The sequence below is a fragment of the Vanacampus margaritifer genome, chromosome 17 (genome assembly GCF_051991255.1).
Source record: "Vanacampus margaritifer isolate UIUO_Vmar chromosome 17, RoL_Vmar_1.0, whole genome shotgun sequence".
NCBI classification, from domain to species: Eukaryota; Metazoa; Chordata; class Actinopteri; order Syngnathiformes; family Syngnathidae; genus Vanacampus; species Vanacampus margaritifer.
In genome coordinates this window covers 15,825,346-15,848,379 of record NC_135448.1, presented here as the reverse complement: position 1 = coordinate 15,848,379, position 23,034 = coordinate 15,825,346, and the positions used below count along the sequence as shown (strand labels likewise).

General features: G+C 41.2%; 1 protein-coding gene across 2 annotated transcripts in view; it reads left to right on the top strand.

Annotated features, from left to right (window-relative positions):
- csmd2 (CUB and Sushi multiple domains 2) overlaps positions 1–23,034 on the top strand; it is a 197,389-nt gene that overhangs the window by 156,018 nt on the left and 18,337 nt on the right. Inside the window, exons 43-57 of one of the 2 annotated variants that reach the window (XM_077549513.1) lie at positions 195–383; positions 1,111–1,288; positions 1,966–2,111; positions 2,215–2,295; positions 3,391–3,504; positions 10,317–10,505; positions 11,513–11,659; positions 14,504–14,692; positions 15,583–15,768; positions 15,863–16,057; positions 16,662–16,835; positions 16,944–17,117; positions 17,238–17,411; positions 21,741–21,929; positions 22,556–22,729. In XM_077549513.1, the coding sequence (XP_077405639.1) occupies positions 195–383; positions 1,111–1,288; positions 1,966–2,111; positions 2,215–2,295; positions 3,391–3,504; positions 10,317–10,505; positions 11,513–11,659; positions 14,504–14,692; positions 15,583–15,768; positions 15,863–16,057; positions 16,662–16,835; positions 16,944–17,117; positions 17,238–17,411; positions 21,741–21,929; positions 22,556–22,729 (2,499 nt within the window). Of the gene's footprint in view, positions 1–194; positions 384–1,110; positions 1,289–1,965; positions 2,112–2,214; positions 2,296–3,390; positions 3,505–10,316; positions 10,506–11,512; positions 11,660–14,503; positions 14,693–15,582; positions 15,769–15,862; positions 16,058–16,661; positions 17,118–17,237; positions 17,412–21,740; positions 21,930–22,555; positions 22,730–23,034 lie in introns of both variants that reach the window. The other variant, XM_077549512.1, reaches the window with a different exon arrangement.

The following is a 23,034-nucleotide window of genomic DNA, read 5'->3' as shown; positions in this document are numbered from 1 at the left end:
ACTAACTGTGCATCTCTCCACAAAAGACAATTTGTACTTAAAAAAAATAAAATACAAATTTACAGTTCACACCGGTTTTGTTGCAACCCTAATATATATATATATATATATGTATATATATTATTATTTTTTTCATTTTATTTTATTCTCGTCGCATCCTTCATGGTTCCATCATCTGCTTGCCTTGCCTACAGCTTATGAACTACAGGAGTGCCTGGATCCAGAGCCTTTCCGCTATGGGGTGGTAGTGGGCGCTGGCTACAATGTGGGCCAATCCATTTCCTTTGAGTGTCTGCCTGGATACCAGCTGGTGGGACATTCCATCCTTACCTGCGAACACGGCACAACCCGTAACTGGGATAACCCTTTGCCTCGCTGTGAAGGTAGGTTCCAAAAATGGCAACTTTCAGTTTGTCTAGTCAAATCCAAGAATAACGAATCAACCGTCATTTTCTGAGTTTTAATCAGTTGCAATGGTGTTTTCAAGTTCTGTTTCAGGTTAACACACTTTCTGTCTGTTAGTTATAAGCAGGTTGGTTACAAGCTCTGGTAGAGAGCAATTCTATCAAGTGTTCAGCTTTTAATCAGTCTGATCGATAACTCAGCTGACAGATGGGACACGAGCTGAGGGGTCTCTGCTGTTACACATCAGGTAGCTGAATAATATGAACACACAGAGAGGCGCTACCCTCGGCGCCTCTGAGAAACAGATGAAAAAGCAATTTTAGCGCTGGGAATTATTGTATACACAAAGGCGTCCGATGGTGTGTCGTTTATCTGAGCTGCTTGTCTCGGCTGCTTGAGACGTCTAAACGACTGCGATTACGGTGAGAACTCCTCCTTCGTGGTTGCAGCACTGTTGATTATGAGGTTTCGGTTTCAGGAGGGAATGGTATGTTCGGTTTTACGTCTGTCTGTTGCTCTGAAGTGTTTGAATGGTGAATCACTATTCTCGATCAGTTGTTAACTATATAACCTTACATCTTCAGTTAGCTGATGGTCTCAATTTCACCACTAGCAGACCTTTCTTACAAATCTTTAACTGAAACATGATTCGTTACATACCTCATTGGAATTATGGTACCCTTTTTTAATTTTTTTTTATCTCAGTTCCTTGCGGTGGAAACATCACATCGGACAACGGGACCATCTTCTCTCCACGCTACCCAGAAGAATACCTCAACTCAGCAGATTGCTCCTGGTTGATCACTGTGGCTCCTGGCTTTGGAATCAAGCTCAACTTCACCCTACTTCATGTTCACGGGCCACATGACTTTATAACAGTTTGGTACGGAATAACCTCTGTGACTATTTTGAGCATTTGATTCAAAGAAAGGCAATTGGTGTGTATGTTTTGGTTTGTTTTATCTGTTTTTGTATTTAGTTTGTTTTGTTGAAGGGCAAATTGTTTTTTTGTTACCTCTGACATTATCAGAATTTTTTTTGTGTTGCAAATTTGTCTGGCAAAAATCTGTAGAAATGAACCCAAAAATATTCAACATTTTATAAAATGGCCCTACTGGATTGATGTTTCTCAGCCAAGATGTGGACTCTCATGTTCCCCGGGTTCAACTTGCCACCTCTGTGTATCTAGCCACTGAACTACTGAGCCAAGGAAATGGTCCCCGTAATGGTAACTTGGCCTGAGTGCAGTCAGGCAGCAGTCCCTAGCCAGCCATTTCCAGAGCTGCTTGTAATCTCCCATGCCCACTCTTGACAGCCAAAGACAGATGGTTTTTTAAGCTGAATGGTTGCGGTATAATTCCGGGAGCTGATTTAATCGGCCGTTCCTGCGTCAAGGGACGGCTCCGATTGGGCCACGGCTTCCAAAGGCATTCCCATCGGATGCTAGTTAGTATCCACAGTCCAATCCAGATCAGTCATTCTGTGCTCAGATGTACTGTTTACTTTCCTGTTGTGCGTTGTAATATCTCACACTCTCTGATAAGGGTTTGTTGTCCTTAGGGATGGCCCACAAGAAACGGCAAGGAAACTAGGTGTGTTCACTGATGGAGAGCCCAACGACCCCCCTAGGAGCACATCGAATCAGGTTCTGATTCGTTTTCGGAGTAACACGGAGAAAGGTGGATTGTTTCACATCAACTATCAAGGTAGGTCCCTGTTTGTGCAACTCCCAGTACATCCTGTATCATGACGTTTTGTTCAAATCTTTAAATAAAAAAAAAAAAATTATTTTCCTTCTCATCAATAAAGCTTACAGGCTGCAGTTCTGTCTGCCTCCGACCATCATTCCCAATGCAGAAATCCTGATGGCAAGCAAAGAGTTTAAAATAGGTAACACTTCAAAATGTGTATATGATATTGATTACTTGAACCATATTTTTGGACTATAAGTCCTATTTTTTTTTCATAGTTTGGCTGGTCCTGCGACTAATACTCAAGTGCCACTTGTATGTATTGAAATTAGAGCTCAGATTTACACCCACAATCAAACGTTCCTAATTGTATTGATGGCAGCGAACGAGATTTAAAATATTTCGTAAGTTTTTCTTTTTAGTTTAATTTGGCTTACTTTAGCTAAAGGTAGAATCCTGGTTAGTTATTCCCCCTTTTGGTGTTCTACCATAGGTTGTTTTCCATTTATGTTGTTCTAGCACCCTCTAGAGGCTAGTTTTTTTAGTGCCGTTTAATATTCACAAGGCATGTTTTGGCCTTTCTACGTTTAAATTTACGCTAATGGTCAGATGAAGGGGAACGTAATATGCTTGTAAGCCGAGTCATTATGTGGAGGAGCTCAATGTGTGTGTGCATTAGGAAGTAAGTGCCTCAATATTAAGTGTTGTTAGAGATTTTTTATTTTTTTTTGTATGAGCTCATTTTTTTACAACATTGTGACCTTTTTTTGAATCGCTAACCTTCCCACAATATTGTGATAATTATCGTATCGTGACCTTCATATCGTGATAATATTGTATTGTGACGTTTGGATATCGTTACCCCCTTAACTACTACTACTACTTTTTTTTCTTTTTTTTCTGCTTCTTCCATTTCTTCCACTTTTTTTTTTGGCAGTTGGCAAATAATATCTTCTTTAGCATGCAGCATCTGCTACAATAATGTACAATTTAAAGTACAGCCAGGATTCTATTTGGCCATAATGCGATTCAGGATTCTAGTTAAGGCAGGCCATTTTAAAATAAAAAATTAAAAAAAAAATCCGTACTTATAGGTTAATATTTCTAATTCAACAGCAACTCATTTGCTGCCTTCAACATGATTAGGAAACAGGGATTTTGGGTGCCAGTCCGAGCTCTAGTGTTCTTGGTCTCAGTTTTTGTAAAGAAATTGTCCCCAAAAAAAATCCCCTCATGTTCCATCACTTTCTGTGTGGCTCACATTTAAAGTAATCCTCCACCTCTTTCTGTCCAGGTGACATTGTGCGCTACAGGTGTATCCCAGGCTACCAACTAAGCGGCAACGACATCCTCACTTGTCGCTTAGGGGCACACTTAGAGTTTGAGGGGCCTCCGCCGTCATGTGATGGTGAGTGAGTCAGATACAGCATTTTAGTTTGTAGCATGCTGATTTCATTGCCTTTGTTGAGATATGCTAAAAGACGCTGGTTCATAAATTGACATTTTTGGGTCTCTTTTCGAAACATCATATTTACTTTATTCACCTACTTGCAATCTGAGTTTAGAGGAATCCTAATTTTGCAATATAAACTGCAAATAAAACTTTCAATTGTATTTATTGAGAACAACTTTAGTGCAACTAAAATGTTGACAAGCACAGGCAGTCACATAATTTACAAAATAACACCCAACCGCAATTTTATCAACTGATCTGATTATCATATCACCGTGTGGTTGTTCTCATATATTTTTTCTCAAATGAATTCATGCACTTCCAGCTGGGGCAAATTGACGACTCCCGTGGATTTTTAGCATAAGCCTGCAGTCATAGTGCCAAAGCTTCATATCATTTTGGTGGATCCTTTCATCTCCGCGGATGATGCTCGGTTCCCGCGAGACTGAGAATGGCTGCCGCGTCGCTCTTCTTCGTGCGGCGGAGAATTATCTTCCCAAAGGACCTCATAGTTGCACTGTTAACAACACGCTGCACCCTTATCATGCTGAATGTTGTGCTCAACACGTGTCCTCAGGGTAAGAAGAAACTGGTGCACAGCGAGGTCTCTCTTTTTCATTCTGCTATAAAATATTACAAATACATATTTTTACATACTTTTTTTTGTATACTCTTGCTGCTTTCTACATTGCCACCTTGTCATTTTGTTTCACACACGGCTGATTTTCTAGTGAATAGGTAGGGGGTTCTTTTTCAGACAACCCACTGACTGGAACCCCCAACAACCCTCCCACCCTGCCATATATAGATTTTTTTTATGGTCCCAGGACTTTATGCTTTTCAATATACAATGATTGTACTAGAAGGACAGGCGGATCGGTGCAGCATCTGCAGTGATGCAAACTCTGCATCGGTCCGTTGTGGTGAAGAAGGAGCTGAGTCGAAAGGTGAAACTCTCGATTTACCGGTCAATCTACGTTCCTACTCTCGCCTATGGTCACGAGCTGTGGGCTGTGACTGAAAGAACAAGATCCCGGATACAAGCGGCCGAAATGAGTTTCCTGCGCAGGGTGTCCGGGCTCTCCCTTAGAGGTAGGGTGAGAAACTCGTTCATCCGGGAGGGACTCAGAGTCGAGCCACTGCTCCTCCGCATTGAGAGGAACCAGTTGAGGTGGCTGAGGCATCTGGTTCGGATGCCTCCTGGAGGCCTCTCCGGAGAGGTGTTCCGGGCATGTCCCACTGGCGAGAGGCCCCGGGGAGGACCCAGGACACGCTTGAGAGACTATGTCTCTCGGCTGGCCTGGGAGCGCCTTGGGATCCCGCCGGAGGAGCTAGTTGAAGCGGCTGGGGAGAGGGAAGTCTGTGCTTCCCTTCTAAAGCTGCTGCTCCAGTGACCCGACCCCAGATAATCGGTAGGTGATGGATGGATGGCTGGCTGTACTAGAATGAGTAGGCAAGGCGAGTTTCATGTACATAGTGCATTCCTTGCCAGAGTTAACTAGTGGGTGTTTTTCCAGGCAGCCCACTGCCTGGAAATGTGCAAAATAAGAAGTTTGGCAGCAGGATGAGGAGGGAAGTGTGGCTTTACCGAGCCGAAGAATGATTGAGAACAGGACAGGAGTTTAGAGCCAAAGCGAGCAAGGAGAGGACAAGGAGAGACTGAGGTTGGAATGCACAGCTCATTGAAATGCACGGGACATGCCGGCTGCAGCTGCACCTATCAAATCATCGCTTCTGGCTCTCATGAGCACAACCCTCCACGCACATCAAATTGCCCCTGCACGTGAACACACATCTCTGCTCACCACAGCGCCCTCCTTGCGTGTAGATACGGCGACCGCGGTGATCTCCTCAAGAGCAGGGCCAGAGCTTCCAATCCTGTTCTGCAGTGCTGTTTGCTCCTCAGTATCGTCTCTCATCCTCTGTATTGCCTCTGAGTCCGCCGCCCCCCCCCCACACTTTTTCTGCCAACTCACCAGCATCACACTTTGTGACTCTTCTTGCGTGTAACGCACCTGTTAATCTCCTGCGCACTCAACCTTAATAGGCGGCTGTTTAAATCACAGTATTTTGACGTCTATCAGCGTGCTCGTGTCCTGCTTGATCTCCCTTTAAATACTACAATCAGTAGACAAATTCACTCCTCTGCTTCTTATTCAGTTCAAAGAACCATTGCCAGACATGAGTGGGTTTTTCCATCTACCGCTTTTGATGCCATTTTAGCAACCACTTTGTACATTATTTAATGTGGCCTGTGTTTGGTGGCACAGGATAGTGTTGGACTTACAGGGACTTTGAGTGAGCATCTAACACAAACAAACAGTGGCATCAGCTCAGAGTGAGTGAAGCCAGTAATTAACAGAGGCGGGAGACTTGAGCCGGATGAAATAGACTCGAGTTGACTTGGTCGCTAATTTTAAAACTTGTGACTTAAACTTACTCGTACGAAAGACTCAACTTGACTTTGACTTGAACTTCATTCTGTTTATATTTTAAATATGTTTGATATAACGTGACTTTTGTTTTTGAAAGAGAAAATATTATTTTTTGTGTCGTGCGCGCCACCAAATCTGGTAACATCGGCCACCTGACAAAGGCGGAGGCTAACTGGTTGAGCAAGTGTCACCAACGATGAAAACATGGATTTTGATCATACTAGACAAACGGAAACATCCTAGGTTTGAAACTTGAAGATAGGAGACACATCTATGACGTTCACGTTCATCAGTCGGATGTAGGTAGCTAAAGTAGCTGTGTGAACTCTGAAACTAAACAAGCTAGCTTTGCGTGACAGTTTAGCTCACCAAAAATTCATGAAATATTCGCTGAACTTGATGTCGGTAGAAGACAGTAAAGTGATAGATTAGACACCATGCAGAGTGTAAACTTAAAACAATACCATTATTATCATTCTTCAATGTTCCATTCGAAGAAGGTGGGAAGTCCGACTTTACCGACTTCATACCAGGAAATATGCACGGGAACGCCCCTTTGAACTCGGAAAGTTGCGAAGTCGGGGGAGAAAAAGGACCCCAACTTCACCGACCGGTTTAAATCTGATGTCCCTCAACTTGACAATGGCGACCCCGAGTACTCCGTAGTTCTCGTAACACAACGTTGATTTGGAATTACTGTGTTAACCAGAACGACATACAATTTATCGGAATCAGCCCATCTTTGTTGTTTACATTAACTTCGAATGCTTTGAGGTTGGAACTGTGAAAATCCAAGTGGGATATATCCGACTTTCCAAATGAATGCAGCATAAGGTCATGAAAGTGGGTCTGCCATTGTTGATGTGGCAAGCACTCAATGACTCGACTTGCTTGACTTTTGCTGGATTTGGACTTGATTTGCTTGATTTTTTATTTTTTTTTGCCACAGTAACTTGAAACTTATTGAGACTTGAAGGTTATGACTTGACATTTACTTACATATGCGACTTACTCCCACCTCTAAAATGTCTGTGATGATCAAAATGTCAAACCAACAGATGTGTTTATTGGACAGATACAATTGCAGCAAGTGTTTCTTTCACATTCATTTTCCAACTGCAGTTAGCTTTCTTCCATTACGCCCTACCATTGCCTTCCTATCTGGCTCCTTTTCATTCCATAGATGATTATTTTCCAGCTATGCCCCCTTTCTTTAAATCCTAGAGAAAGGATTACAGCTGCACCTTATTCAGGCCATCATTGTCATCCCTGACTCCTCGCAGTTGTTAGGTCCTGATTCATGCTAATATGTGTGTAGTGGCTCATTCCCTTCAATCAGCTCCTTATCACCTTTGTGCATATGATAATTCAATTCCAGAAAAGCGACAAGAGTGCTGCAGCGGTAAAAAAAAAGCTTCATATATCCGTGATTTCTGGACGCATGAGCTCATTCTGCATTTGTATGGCAAAGCTATAAATAAACAAACTGCAGTGTTTGCTTGCTTGCAGAAGTGAGCAGACAGGGGAATCCTTTAATTTTAGCAATAGTCACCGTCATGAGAGGAAAACCAATGAATTTTGCTCCTACGGTTTGTCGTGCACGTTGAAATCCCTGTTGACTCGACTTGCCTTATTAGAAGTACGTTTTAATTTTGAAGGCCTATAAGCATTGATCTACCCTTTTTCTTTCCATGGGATTTGTCCCCTCATGACCGTTTTTGCCAACTGCGTCAATGCTATTCTTCAGTGTGACATGCAAGTATAAAAAAAAAATTAAAAAAACTGATTTCCTCGCTTGGATTGGATTGGGAGATCCTAATAGGCTCGCAGGTTGAGCCTTCAAGTCAGTAAATGTGCTCCAAAGACCTTTCCACATTTTCTTCTCCCCTGGGAGCTTTTGAGACAGGCAGACAAACACAGAGGATGTGAAGGAAATGCATCTGTATTTTGTACACATGGTTTTCCATCATGTTTTATACATATCGCTGGGTGCACGCTTCGAACATACATATATTAACAATTTGCATAATTTATGATAATCTACATGTCTTTCTCTGGTTTGAGATTTTCAGCTATTGAGTATGCAACGTAAACTGCCATTACACTAGAAGTCATTTGCAATTCAGTGAACGACACACTTGACATTGTAAGATTTCCTCATGCAATAAATCCCACTTAGTTTGCACGCCAAAATTGATAACAGCCAACATTTTTAATAATTTGTAAACACATTGTAAGAGAGGCAGTCGGCCATTTTTTACCCCCCACTGCAAACACAAGGGCAAACATGCTACAAGCATGTGACATGGCCCAATTTAGACCAGTGAAAGTAGGGTCACCAATTTTAACAGTTGTTACTAAATTGAGAATGTCAGCTGTCAAAATGTGTCCCTGCGGCTTTTAAAGCAGTCAGGGTTTCAAAGTAGGTTTTCCACGCAGGGTACCGATTTTTAACAGTTGTTACAAAATTGAGTTAAAAATTCAGCTGTCAGAATGTGTGAGCTTGTTTTAAAAGAGAAAAGGTTCAAATAGGTTTTCAAAGGAGTGTTTGGCTTCCATACCAGGTCCTGATATTTAGCAGTGGTTACAAAATTGAGTTAAAAACGGCAGGTCCGAGAATGTCCCTGAGCAGGATTTGATCCCCACCCTCCATGTCCGGAGTCAGGGGTGCAACCCACTGAGCCATGAAAATACCGCTGATTCCTAACCAGTCATTGTTTCAAAGAAGGGTTTTTACCCTCAACCAGAGTTACAGCTTTTAGCAGTTGTTACAAAATGTATTTGAAAAATTCAGCTGTCAGAATGTGTGGCCTCAGCTTTTAGGAGAAGGGTTTGGTTTCCACGCAGGGTTCCAATTTTTAACAGTGGTTAGAAAATTGAGTTAAAAATTCAGCTGTCAGAATGTGTAATCTCGTTTTAAAAGAGAAAAGGTTCAAATAGGTTTTCAAAGGAGTGTTTGGCTTCCATACCAGGTCCTGATATTTAGCAGTGGTTACAAAATTGAGTTAAAAACGGCAGGTCCGAGAATGTCCCTGAGCAGGATTTGATCCCCACCCTCCATGTCCGAAGTCAGGGGTGCAACCCACTGAGCCATGAAAATACCTCTGATTCCTAACCAGTCATTGTTTCAAAGAAGGGTTTTTGCCCTCAACCAGAGTTACAACTTTTAGCAGTTGTTACAAAATGTATTTGAAAAATTCAGCTGTCAGAATGTGTGGCCTCAGCTTTTAGGAGAAGGGTTTGGTTTCCACGCAGGGTTCCAATTTTTAACAGTGGTTAGAAAATTGAGTTAAAAATTCAGCTGTCAGAATGTGTAATCTCGTTTTAAAAGAGAAAAGGTTCAAATAGGTTTTCAAAGGAGTGTTTGGCTTCCATACCAGGTCCTGATATTTAGCAGTGGTTACAAAATTGAGTTAAAAACGGCAGGTCCGAGAATGTCCCTGAGCAGGATTTGATCACCACCCTCCATGTCCGAAGTCAGGGGTGCAACCCACTGAGCCATGAAAATACCTCTGATTCCTAACCAGTCATTGTTTCAAAGAAGGGTTTTTGCCCTCAACCAGAGTTACAACTTTTAGCAGTTGTTACAAAATGTATTTGAAAAATTCAGCTGTCAGAATGTGTGGCCTCAGCTTTTAGGAGAAGGGTTTGGTTTCCACGCAGGGTTCCAATTTTTAACAGTGGTTAGAAAATTGAGTTAACAACCTAAGTTCTGACAATGTCACTGAAAAGGATTTCAGCTGTTAGGTATTCAGCTGTCAGAATGTGTGACAGCAGGAATTTATCAAATTTCACTTCATTGATTAAAAAAAAAATGGCATTTATCAATAATAATGTCTATGCTAGTGTCTTATAGAGACACACAGAACAGATAAATGATTTTCTATTAGGAGGCAGAAAGTGTAAACCACAATTGACATTTTTGTTTGGTGGTTTGACATACAATTTTTGGAACTTAAAATGTTTGCTGCTGGTTAGGAATCATTGACTTTGACAATGAACAAATATGGCTTCCAGTGAGATCTGAGTTGGCATCTGTAATACATTGAAGGTGGGCAAAGAAATCAGATTTTTGCTCAAGGCTATCCATTCATAAGAGAGGATAATTGGGAATTGGGAAGTGACCTAGCAGACAGTTTAGTGTTTGTAATAATTATCGAATTACAATAGCACATGAAGCAACACTGATTTGCCCTCCGAAGATATTATGGCCCGCCCGATTTTAATACTTCAGGATCAATTCTGTGAATAAACATCATCAATGGTCAATAAATTAGCAATAGGTAAGTCTGCTGCTAATTCCTATTTTCTTCTCCTCTTTTCACTCCTCAGTGACATGTCCCATGAATGAGTTATTGACAGCATCCACAGGCGTCATCATGAGCCAGTCGCCAGGCACCGGCTTCCCTCATTTCGAGTCGTGCTCCTGGGTCGTCAAAGTGGAGCCCGGATACAATATCACGTTTACGATCGAGCATTTCCAGACAAGCCGTCAATTTGATGAACTGGAAATCTTTGATGGTGAGATATCGTGTTTTCTTTTTCAATCAACATATGTACGTTCAATGTTTACCAAAAGCAATTAGCGACATGCACAATTAAAGCTTAAAATGAACCAAAGCACCACAAATGGTCTTTCCTCCTCATCTGCTTTGTGCATTTGCATGTAATTACAGGGGCAGTCGGCAAGCCTGGCAGGCTTCTCGCAGTACATAAATGGTGGTCGTATACGCAAGACTTGCTGATTAGTGCATTTTTTTCAACATTTTTTTTTTTTTTTTGCAAAGTTTAATTCGCAGACACTCGCTAACCTTGGGGCTGCCAAACCAATTACTGAACGCACTTTCAGTTTTTCGCCTCTTCAATTAGGTGCAGCTTAAATTTGGATTTTATTTTAAGTGAAACTAAAAGCAGACTCCCTCACAGAAAGAACTCGTCAAATTGTGGAATGTAGTCGAATAGGTTACAACGTGTAATTCCAAGTAGCTTTAACTCACTCATTTTCGCTTTAATCCTCGCAATATTATACTAATAGTGACAACCAAAAGACCGCATATTCTCAGTCAACTTTTTACTGGATGCCAGAAAGATGGAAGTATTTTTTATGCTGGATGAAGAGGAAGGTCTATTCTGTCTTAAATGTTTGTTTGTTTGTTTTTCTTCCTGGAGAGCTCAGTATTGTTCATTCGGTAATTTTACCAATTTGACATGTCATCATCATTGCTCTCCTTTTTTTTTATTTTTATTTTTTGTATGTGGGTGATTATGTGCGTGCGTGCGAGTGTGTGTGTATTTATTAGTTCACCTAAAACCTATTAAAAAAAATCCCATACCGTTCACCTAAACCGAACACTTCCAGCCAGAGTCGTGAGGCCATCAGGAGACCCGAGGAAGGACCAAAGGTCTTAAATGGTTCTAATGCTTTAAATGCAGTTTCAACCACAGGGGGCAGTAGCGATTCAAAATTCCGATTTATGCGTTCAGTAGCTTTAAGCTATGTTTTGACAAGAGTTTGTCTCTTAATTCAGGTCCTTCAAGACAAAGTCCTCTTCTGATCACCCTCAGTGGTAATTATTCCAGCCCGCTCAGCATCACCAGCTCCAGTAACAAAGTCTACCTGCACTGGTCTTTTGACCACACTACCAGCCACAAAGGTTTCCGGATACGCTACTCAGGTAAGAAGTGCCCTTCGGAAAGTGAATCAGACATTTTTTTAATAAAGCAAACTTGTATCCCTGTGGTTCTCACGGCATTGGGGGACGAGAAGTCCTATTTTCAACCGATACGATAAACCAATCATTTAAAAAGTGCCGTTGATAACTGATTAGACCGATAATTGTTTGCAAAATTAACTTGGATACAAACAGGGATGTGATTTTTCCGCTAATTCGCGGAATTCCGCTTTTTTTAACTCCCCCCAAAAAAAAAATAATTCAGATTTATTTTTTATTTTTTATTTTTTATTTTATTTTTATTTTTTTTTAGTAGTTCATTGTGTATGCACATGACTCCGACAGATAACATCTTCTGCTATAACAAAGACATTTGTGGTATGCTCTAATATGAGTTACTTTTCATTTGGTCATGATACAATTATTTGTTCATGAAATTTGAACTCTTCAACATTATTTATGTGTTAACTTAGTAATCACATTAGTTAGATATGATGATATTCTCAGTGATAGTTTTTAAAAGCAAAGGCAGTCCAATGTTTTTGAATGTGACTGATTTTGAGTTGACTAAAACTGCCATTTTATATGGGATAGTTCAATATACATTGAAAATTTATGCTGTTGTTTTGTCTATTTCTTTGTCATGTGAGTGCATTGAAAGTACTTAAAAACACGGAAAACCCATGAGCTGCGAGGGGGCTATGCCCCCCTTGTCCCCCCTGGACCTAGCTGGGTGCCAGCGGCCCCCAGACCCCCGGCTAAATTTTCAGATAATTTCACTTTGGTCAAATCACATCCCTGTCTTTGGTATGACCCGGCCGGGGATTGAACCCACAACCTCAGGGCGGACACTCTACCACAAGGCCAATGAGTTGGTAATTGGTACTTGGTCAATAATTGCTGATAATTATTGTCCACTGATATTATCGTGCATGAGCATCCCTAATTTTGATTTGTTACAGTAGTCCAGTGGTTCTTAACCTGGTTTGATCGAACCCCAGGGGTTCAGTGAGTCAGCCTCATGGGTTTTAGCGGAGATCAAGGCACACATCTGTATCTGCTTTCCCTGGGTTCCATTTTAACAAAATGGCGCTGGTTTGTTTTAAAGTGCTCTATAAATGTAGAGTTGAGATGAGTGATGGGCGCTACTATCCATCTAGCAAAAGTAAATGAACACTTCTCTAAGCTCCATGGAGATGGGGAATAAAAGAACACAACATGTTCTGAATTCAAGGTAAAGAGAGCCAGATTTGATGAAAAGGCTCCTTGTTTATTTTGTTCGCCAGTAAACCCTTTACCTATAGCTTGATTTTGAAAAGAAGAAAAGAAAAGAAAAATGTAATTTTCAATACAGACGGGTTCGGCGAATCTGCATAGGAAACTGGAGGGTCTCAGTACCTCCAATTCAATTAATCAGACATTCGTCACAGCAGTTGGAGATATAATACAGTATATCTCCATGGCAACGTAACGGGGGTGGAGAACATCTGCAGCACATGCCTGGGAGTCAGTTCTTCTTGTACCAAATGACACCTGGATAACTGCTAATGAATAACGACGATTTAAATATTTAAAATACTCCCCCAGCTCTTTATCAACACTACTCTGCCAGATTGACTAATCATTTTTTTTCCAGTGCTTGGTGAGCTCCCCGACTCCCCGACCGGGTGCCGGTGCTGTCATTCCACCAGTTTTTTTCCTCCCTTTTTTTTTGCTTCATCTTTCAATCTCTCCTCACCGATGATTGAGTTTGCCGTAGCAGGTTACATGACAGATGGATAGATTGATTGCCAAGAAGCCGCAATTTGCAATGGTCAACACGAAAGTACCGCGGTGTTGAGGGAGAAACAGATGGCGCCAGCAGATTTGGCGTCCACGCCTTGTGTTCTTTCGTGACCCATCAGTTATTGCATTAGTAACGGGCAAACATCTCCTTGAGCACTTTCCCATCATGGCCCTCCGTTCTTAACGTGCCACCTTTCTTTGTGTGCCACCCGCGCCTCATAATGCGCCTCTGATTATCTCGCCTCTTATCGCGTTTGTGCTTCACATGCCTCCTTTTTGTGGCCTCTTATTACCTATTCCTATCCTCTCACCTGCCCGTGTTGATCCGACTCCTTTGAGCTGCAGGGCTGATTGAAATGAGACAAGACGTGTTATCGGAGGCAAAAAGGAAAGAGGGAGGATAACAGAAATACAGGCAAATGAGATTGACACTGAGTGAAGTGAAGAATTAAAAATAAGTTCCCAAGATGTCGCTCAAGGTGAGTGACGGGAGAAGGCGGTCCAATGTAACGTGCAGTTAGCCTGTCTATGTCTTTAATATCACTCGTGGTAAATATTGTGTTTGTCTGCAGTTATAGTGATGAACCATAATGGAAAGAGCTATTTTCCCCTTTCACCAAGTGAGGCATTATTTCCTGAGAGGCTCTTATTCTTTCTGACCTGTTGTTGGTATCATTTAGAATGATGTACGATTATTCCACCCACCAATAAGGCAAACAAACCAAAGCAGATACAGAGCATAGCTTCAATTATTTTGTGTCCGTTGTTATTATCCGTCTCTGCACGTCTTGCCAAAATCCAAATCAATTCTCCCAATTTCAACATCCGTCTATATCCTCATTTACCTCACCATCCAGAGATAACAGATGCAAAATAAATCCTGGGCTCTTTGCGATGGAAAGCACATTAATCCATCACCCCCTCAGCAGCCACTAGAATCGTTTCACATTGTTACTGGGATTATATGCTTATCCGTATCAGTATACAAATTGTATCAAAAAGTATTATGTGCGCCCTTGCTTGATTTGATGTATTACATTTTTTTTTTTTAATCCTTCGTAGCGGCCTACTGTAGCCCGCCCAACAACCCCGTGAACGGCACAGTGCACAGCCTGACAGGCACCAAGCTGGGAAGCACTCTGCGTTTCAGCTGTGACCAAGGCTTCCGACTCATTGGCCAGAGCAGCGCCACCTGCACCCGCGCCGCCCAGGGGATCCATCAGTGGAATGCACCAGTGCCACTCTGCCAAGGTAGGGATCCAACTAGCTGATAAAGACGATTTGGAAATTGCACAGGAAGATGGAAAGATGTTGGTGCTCATATGGCTTTTTGGATTGTCGAGTTAAATCTGGTTTTGTTGCAAAATATCTGTCATTGTTGTATGCGAATGTGGTGTACCTTGCGAGCTTTGAAAGTGACACTGCAAAAAAATAGGATCATCAAAAATTACCTGTAACTAATTCTACTTAGGCAAGATATATGGTAATTTGTTTTAAAATGTTTCAAATTCATATATCATTTATTTATTTTTTCCAAGTACAGAGCAACAAAATGTATTTTACGTTTTTCAACTCATAAATAAAACAAAACAAAACATGGCACCTAAAAAGGGGGCGGGGAATGGGTGGTCTGACGAGTTACCAGACGTTGCCACCATTTCTTAGATGAGAAAGGGAGAAACAAGGGGAAAAAAGAGGTGGGATGCTAATGTGGGAGAGGGGGGGCACATGTGTGATCTGGAAAAAAAAAACACCAGAACATAGCAACATAACAATAAGACATTTCAACAAAAATGCGGAGACTTGGACATTTTGGGAGGAGCGTAGGGATAGACCGATTATCGGCCGAGCCGATTACCGGTGCTGATATTTGGTATTTTGACAAATATCTGCATTGGCTTTTTTTTTAGAAATCTGATAAAGCTGGTATCTTACTGAGCAGCCAATGCTTGCAAATGTAGCGAATTGCCAATTATTTTTGGCATCACCTCGCTGATTTTAACGTTTCCAAATATCCTTAAGATCAGTTTAAACAAGAATATCAAGTCTGACACAAAAAAAAACAAGAGCACAAATATGTAATATCAAAATAAAATTTATAACTTGTACAATTGATCTCCTACTTCCTCCTTTCATACCAGTTACGTCCTGCGGAATGCCAGTACTACCAGTCAATGGTAGCATTGTGGGCCAGGACTTCTCTTTAGGAGCCAGGGCTACATACCGGTGCAACCCTGGATTCCGACTCACAGGGCCTGTCACCACCACAATAGTCTGTCAGGAATCCGGAAGGTGGAGTCCCATTGAGGCCCCTCCCAGATGCGTCCGTAAGTATATCACTACAGTTTGCAGTGAGTGCTGTGCTAACGTTTTAAATTGTAAAATGCTGTCAATGATTTCCTGTCATATTCGATCATACAGCGGTGAGCTGCCCTGATATCGGCCACTCTGCAGTGGTACACGGGCGATGGAGATTAATCTATGGAACCCAGAACCAATACGATTCTATCATGATGCTCATATGTGACCCGGGGTATTACTACAGGGGTCAAAGGGTCATTCAGTGTCAAGCTAATAGCACTTGGAACTACCCAGATCCACGGCCTGTCTGCGATAGTAAGTGTTTAGTAAAATGATTGCCAGGATTCTTATCCATACTTTCATTTCAATCCGAAGGAAGAGGATTATGGCCAGTGAAGAGAAAAAAAATAGTTGGCAGGATTCTCCATTTATTCTCACAATTCTGACTTTAAAGTGAGAATGCTGACTTGAATCACAGAATTCTGACTTAAAAGTGAGAATTCTGAGTATAATCTCAGAATTCTGACATAAAGTGAGAATTCTCACTTTAATCTCAGAATTCTCACTTTTGTGATTAAAGTGAGAATTTTCACTTTAAAGTCAGAATTCTGTGATTAAAGTGAGAATTTTCACTTTAAAGTCAGAATTCTGAGATTAAACTCAGAACATAAAGATAAACATACAGTGAGAATTCTGTGATTAAAGTGATCATTTTCACTTTAAAATCAGAATTCTGAGATTAAAGTCAGAATCCTGAGAATAAAGTCAGAATTCTCACTTTAAAGTCAGAATGCTGAGAATAAAATCAGAATCCTCCCAACCTTTTTTTTTTCTCTTCACTGGCCCTAATCCTCTTCTGTACGATCCAAGGGATGCTTAGTTTTCAACTCTAAAACGATAAATGTGCTTCTGCTTTCAGTTATTTCCTGCGGCGACCTTGGGACTCCACCAAATGGTAACAAGATAGGAACACTGACCGTGTATGGAGCCACTGCAATTTTTTCCTGCAACACGGGTTACACTTTAGTAGGCTCCCGCGTTCGAGAGTGCATGTCTAACGGACTTTGGAGCGGAACACAAGTCCAGTGTCTGGGTGAGTCCACTGACAAAGCGCTGCTGTGCGAAGCTAATTTCTTCTTCTTTTTTTTTTTTTTTGATGTGAACACGGGCCTTCATGGCATGCAAATGTGTTTTTCCATAGCGGGCCACTGTGGCAGCCCTGAGCCTATTGTGAATGGCCAAATCAATGGGGAGAACTACAATTACAGAGGCAGTGTTGTGTACCAGTGTAACCCAGGATTTCGTCTCATCGGGGTGTCTGTACGGATCTGTGAACAGGATCATCGCTGGTCAGGACAAACACCAGTCTGTGTTTGTGAGTGCCCGCATTTTGAATAAATCTAACTGATTAAAGGAAAATATGTTAAACATTTACCGACAACGAGCGGTGTCACCTTAGCTTACATGCTGATTGATCCTTTGTTATTTTTTCCAGCTATCACATGCGGGCATCCCGGTAACCCCACCTTTGGTATGACGCAGGGAAACCAGTTTAGCTTAAACGATGGTGTCCGCTTTGTCTGCAATACCGGATATGTTCTTCAGGGAGCGGTGAAGTCAACCTGCCAGGCCAACGGGCAGTGGAGCAATCCCCTCCCTCGGTGTAAAAGTGGGTAACAAGAGCCTTTAAAGTATCTTTAAAATGCACGCACATACACGTATTCACCCACATACAAAAAAAATAAAAATACCCAAAAATATATATTAAAAAAAAAAAGGAGAGCAATGATGATGACGTCAAATCGGTAAAATTACCGAATGAACAATACTGAGCTCTCCAGAGAAAAAAAAGCATCTTTAAAATGTTGCATGAATGTTATCCATACAAATGTGTGTTGTATTATGCATGTAAAGAAAAAGACTTTGAAAACTTTTGATATCACAGTCATTTTAAGACTTGATGGATTTTGAAGAACATTTGTATTCTTTGGCTGTGTGGGATATTGTTATATCTTTCCTGTAACCACATTTTGTTGGTATCGTTAATGAACAAATCGTGGCGCTTCTCAAGGTATCTTGAGTAACCACTGAGGAATGAGAAAGCATTTAAATGAATAAATTATGTATTTATATATACTTACTTATATATACTTACTTGGCGAACCCCTGGGGTTCGAGGGAAGTTAAGAACCACTGCAAGTAAAGAACCACTGGTATAATATCCATATGCTATAAGAGGAAGCAATTCAATTAGTGTTTGAGGTGTGTGACATTGTAGACGCGCAGATACCGGGTTGATGCCCCGTTGTGCTCTCTGCATGTGTGGCTATAAGTAGATTAAAGTTGCATCTGTAAATGAGATATATTACATTGATTACAAGATTGCAGGCATATTTTGTAGGCACACTCCCTGCCGCGCTCTTGTTTTGAGATTGAAAAGGAAAAGTGCAGTGCTGATTTATTCCTCCTCGGCTTACATCGTGAACCCTGAGCTTTTCTTCTGCTCGAGGTGGAGAAAGTCAGTTGGAGAAAAAGATAACGATTTCCGCCGGCCTTATGAGTCCGCGGGCTCATCCATAAGTCACTGAGCTCTTGCTAATCACAAGCAATTAGAGGCATGACAACAGAGCCTCAACGTCAACTACCTTTGAGCTACTTCTATTTAGTTTTCCTTCATTAAATAGAGGTGGGCAAGACAAGATGGAGAAAGAAATGTGCTGGTTACTGGAGACAAATACTAATACAGACGCTCCCCACCTTACGAACGAGTTACGTTCCGGACGATCGTTCGTAAGGTGAATTTGTTCGTAAGTTGCTTCAGTGCTATATTTTGTATTATAATTTATGTTTAAAGCCTATATAAGTATATTGAAGGTTTATATAAGTATGTTTAAGGCTTGTAAAAGTAACCTGCAATGGTTTGTACTGAAAAAAACTTTTAATAAAATGGAGAGAATACGTACAGTACTGTACTGTACTACGTATGTTAGAGAGAGAGAGCGAAAGACACACACAGTATGTACATGTACGTAATAAGATAAATAAAATGAAGTTTAACTTACTTTTGGAAGATGTACTCGATGCTTAAGGAGATGATGGAGGAGGAGGAAGAGGAGGATTTTATATCATGAGAGATTCTTCGTCGTCGCTGGAATCGGCTTCAAAAGTTATTTCCTGCTTCATGGGGACCGGCGTTTTCTTCCTCCTCCTCCCCACCACGTTGCTGAGCCTCCAATGAGCTCTCACAGCGCCAATCGTCGGAAGCACTATGCACAATACAAAATCTAACTTACAGCATTTCTTTCCGAACATTTTTCGACATACTGTACGCGCAGAAATGTTCGTATGTACCGTTGTTCGTAACTCGAATGTTCGTAAGTAGGGGAGCGTCTGTACATTAAAGTTTTCTTTATAAGTACTCTGATGATTTAAGCAAAGGTTATTGTGATTTGTAGTGTATTATAAATAATGCATCATTTATCATATTTTTTTTCAGGGTGTTTCAACTGTGCTTAATGTTGGGAGCGTGAAAATGAGCAAGGTTATTAGCATACAATGAGCTCAATTCAAAACCCGGCAAATAAATACACCGGTGTCATAATGGCTCCTCTGGAGCTTGTAGACACTCTTTTAGAAAACCATTCCGAGGTTTGGCATCATTGTGTATTGAATTCAAATTTGCATTTTAAACTAAACAGCAAATGTTAGTCACTGAGCTGTTGACACTGTTGAAACAATATGAAATCCTACTTTTAGGAGACGCTCAAGATGGACCAGTACAGGCACAAGTAATAGCCCGAAACCCAATTTTAATATAGACGAGAAGATCAGCCTCTCCATCTGAAGCTTAGCTATTGCGGTTCCGCTTCCTTTTGCAATGTTTTCCATCCGTCAACATTTTTTTGCACTTCGGCGGACAGCAGCAGGCTGACTCTAATGACGCAAATGTTTATTCTCAGAGTCTGCCTGGCTACGTCATTGGGATTGGGTTAATGAACCTTGAGTCAAGATGCTTGCTTGAATGATGCTGGACTAGTGAAAACAGAAAATGAGGCTGGAGATTCTTTTTTTTTTTCTCTTTTTTCCTTTCCTGGAGAGCTCAGTATTGTTCATTCGGTAATTTTACCTGGAGATTCTGACATTAATGCAGAATACGACCAGTGGTGGTTGAAGAGATGCATAATAACTATGTTTACATGCAGTCAACAACCCTTTCAAATATTTGGGTTTTGATAGGCTGTATAAACAAATGCAAAAACCTGAATATGACCCGAAAAAGACCCCTCAGTTATCCCTTTTCTAACCCGAAGTCCATGTACGGACATAATAGTGTACCATGTACGAAGTTACTCCGTCTACTCACACCTGTAAATGTTTTTTTTTCTGATGGATTCAGAAACTGAAATATTGACATATAATTGTAGTGATTGACCATGTTTACATGCATTCAATAACTCTTTCAATTTTGCGCAAAAATATGAATACAGACGCTCCCCAACTTACGAACGAGTTACGTTCCGAGCGATCGTTCGTAAGGTGAATTTGTTCGTAAGTTGCTTCAGTGCTATATTTTGTATTATAATTTATGTTTAAAGAGAATACGTACAGTACTGTACTACGTATGTTAGAGAGAGAGAGCGAGAGACACACACAGTATGTACATGTACGTAATAAGATAAATAAAATGAAGTTTAACTTACTTTTGGAAGATGTACTCGATGCTTAAGGAGATGATGGAGGAGGAGGAAGAGGAGGATTTTATATCATGAGAGGTTCTTCGTCGTCGCTGGAATGGGCTTCAAAAGTTACTTCCTCCTCCGTAACTTCAATGTAGGAAGAAGTTGAGGGTCGCGGAGAAGAAGATGAGGGTTGATGAGTATCTTCCTTGGAGGATTTACTAGAAACTGGCCGAAAGAAGCGATCTAACGACGATTGCACAGTTTTCTTCTTTTTTCATCATAAATGATGCGCTAGCACTGTATGGCATCATTCAATTGATTTGCAACCTTTGTGCAACGTTCAATATCTGGGTCTTGCTGCTCGAAGAGTGCGATGGCTTTATCTATGAGCGACAGGCGTTTCTTCTTCTTCCTCCTCCTCGACACGTTGCTGAGCCTCCAATGCTGGGTGAGCTCTCACAGCGCCAAGCGTCGGTATTAGCGGCGGAAAGAAGCACTACAGTACTCGGAAAAAGGTGCGCAATAAAAAATCGAACTTACAGCATTCTCTTTCCGAACATTTTTTGACATGCGCGCATGCGCGCAGACATGTTCGTATGTACCGTTGTTCGTAACTCGAATGTTCGTAAGTAGGGGAGCGTCTGTACGAAGTTACTGCGTCTACTCACACCTGTAAATGTTTTTTTTTCTGATGGATTCAGAAACTGAAATATTGACATATAATTGTAGTGATTGACCATGTTTACATGCATTCAATAACTCTTTCAATTTTGCGCAAAAAGATGAATATGCTGTTATACAAGTTTTTCAAACTCGAATATGACCCCTGGGTTACCCCTTTTCTAACCCGACTACGGGAAGTACTCCAAATCAGGGTGACCAGTCGACAGTGTCATATTGTTAAGAAATGTGTTTGTAGACAATGAGGATTTTGAGAACGACAAATAATTACCACTCGGTTACCCGACGTTTTTTACAACCGTGCCTCATTGTTGAAGGTCAATATATATATATTGAAGGTTTATAATAATAAACTTAGGTTTGTGTAAGCTCTTTTGAGTTATGTTTCCATCTACTTCAGGAGCTCAAGTCAATTATTTAGTACATATTGACAATATTGTTGAATTTGCAGGAAAACTTCAGGTTTTCGGGGGTGATTCTAAAGTCACCAATAGGTTTTAAAGGCATATTTTGCCAGGCGCTTTAGGCCTTAATGGGTTAAGCGAGCACGTTATTTTCTGTCTTAACGGGGAAAATGCCACACTGTATGTATCTCTCACCTCCCTCCTCCTCGTCTCGTCTGCTCATCCTCCCTCTAGCTGTGAACTGCACAGAGCCGGGTCATGTAGAGAACAGCGTTAGGCAAGTCTTACCCATTGGGCCACATCGCTACAGCTTCCAGACCACCGTGTCATATCGCTGCAACCCTGGCTACTACCTGCTAGGGACAAGCTCTATCGCCTGTCAAGGCGACGGTACCTGGGACCGCTCCCTGCCCAAGTGCCTTTGTGAGTACCTTTGGTGGGGAGTGCAATTCACGTGTCTTGTTTGAATCTGCATCGTGAACCGTTAAGTCGTGAGAGGCTTTTGTTCGAGGTGTGCGTCTCTCATACAATATCAATGGGATGTGTGTGCGTGAAGTCTCCAGTATGTTAAAGTTCCAATGCGTGTGCGTGAATGTGCATGTTTCTTAAAGGGACAGGAAAATACTTTTAGTTGATGTTGATTAGGGTTAACTTCCACATTTCTTGACCGATTCCAGTCGTTTAAATTTTAAACTGTTCAGCTCCTTTACATTTTTTTAAAATACATTTTCAAAAAAAAACATTATTATTATTATTATTTTTAATTTTTATTTTTTTAATTAAATTAAATGGACTGCTATTTAAATACTGTTTTTTTTTAGCTATTACAAGTGCTACTACTAAAAGTCCTACTACTATACTACTACTACTATTGCTACAAGTACTACATGCGTATTTCCACCTTGCAAGAGTGAGCAGTCCCATTCCAAATTTCCGCGGGAATTTTTCTAGTTTTCTCTATTCTACTCTCAATTTTTTTTTTTTTTTTTTTTTTACCATCTACATTTTCTAAGTGAACTGGTCCTTTAACTTTCTCCACTTTTCCACAGTGGTATTGTGTGACCGCCCCAGCATACCCCCCTACGCCCAGATCTCAGGCGACCGTCGGACCGTGGGGTCGGTCATCCGTTACAGCTGCATCGGCCAGCGTACCGTCATTGGCAACACAACGCGCATGTGCCAGCTGGACGCGCAATGGAGCGGCTCGCCACCACATTGCTCTGGTATGCGGTACTCCCAACGTGACCAACTTTGGAACCATAAGAGTCCAAACTTAAAATTACTGATACAGAATTTTTGGGGGGTAAAGATGTTAGTAAGTAATGAGCAAGTAGGTGGGCATAAACAGCGGCTGCCTTTCTGCTTCATAGGCCTCAAGGGCAGAACAAGCGTCCTCCATAAAACGTTTTATTCCACTCATATTAGACGGAGGAGCCAGGATGCTTACATCTTAGCTTGTTTATGAAGCTCAATAAATATTCTGGCCCCTGCACTCCTACTTTCCTTTATATCATTTACTTGTAAAATC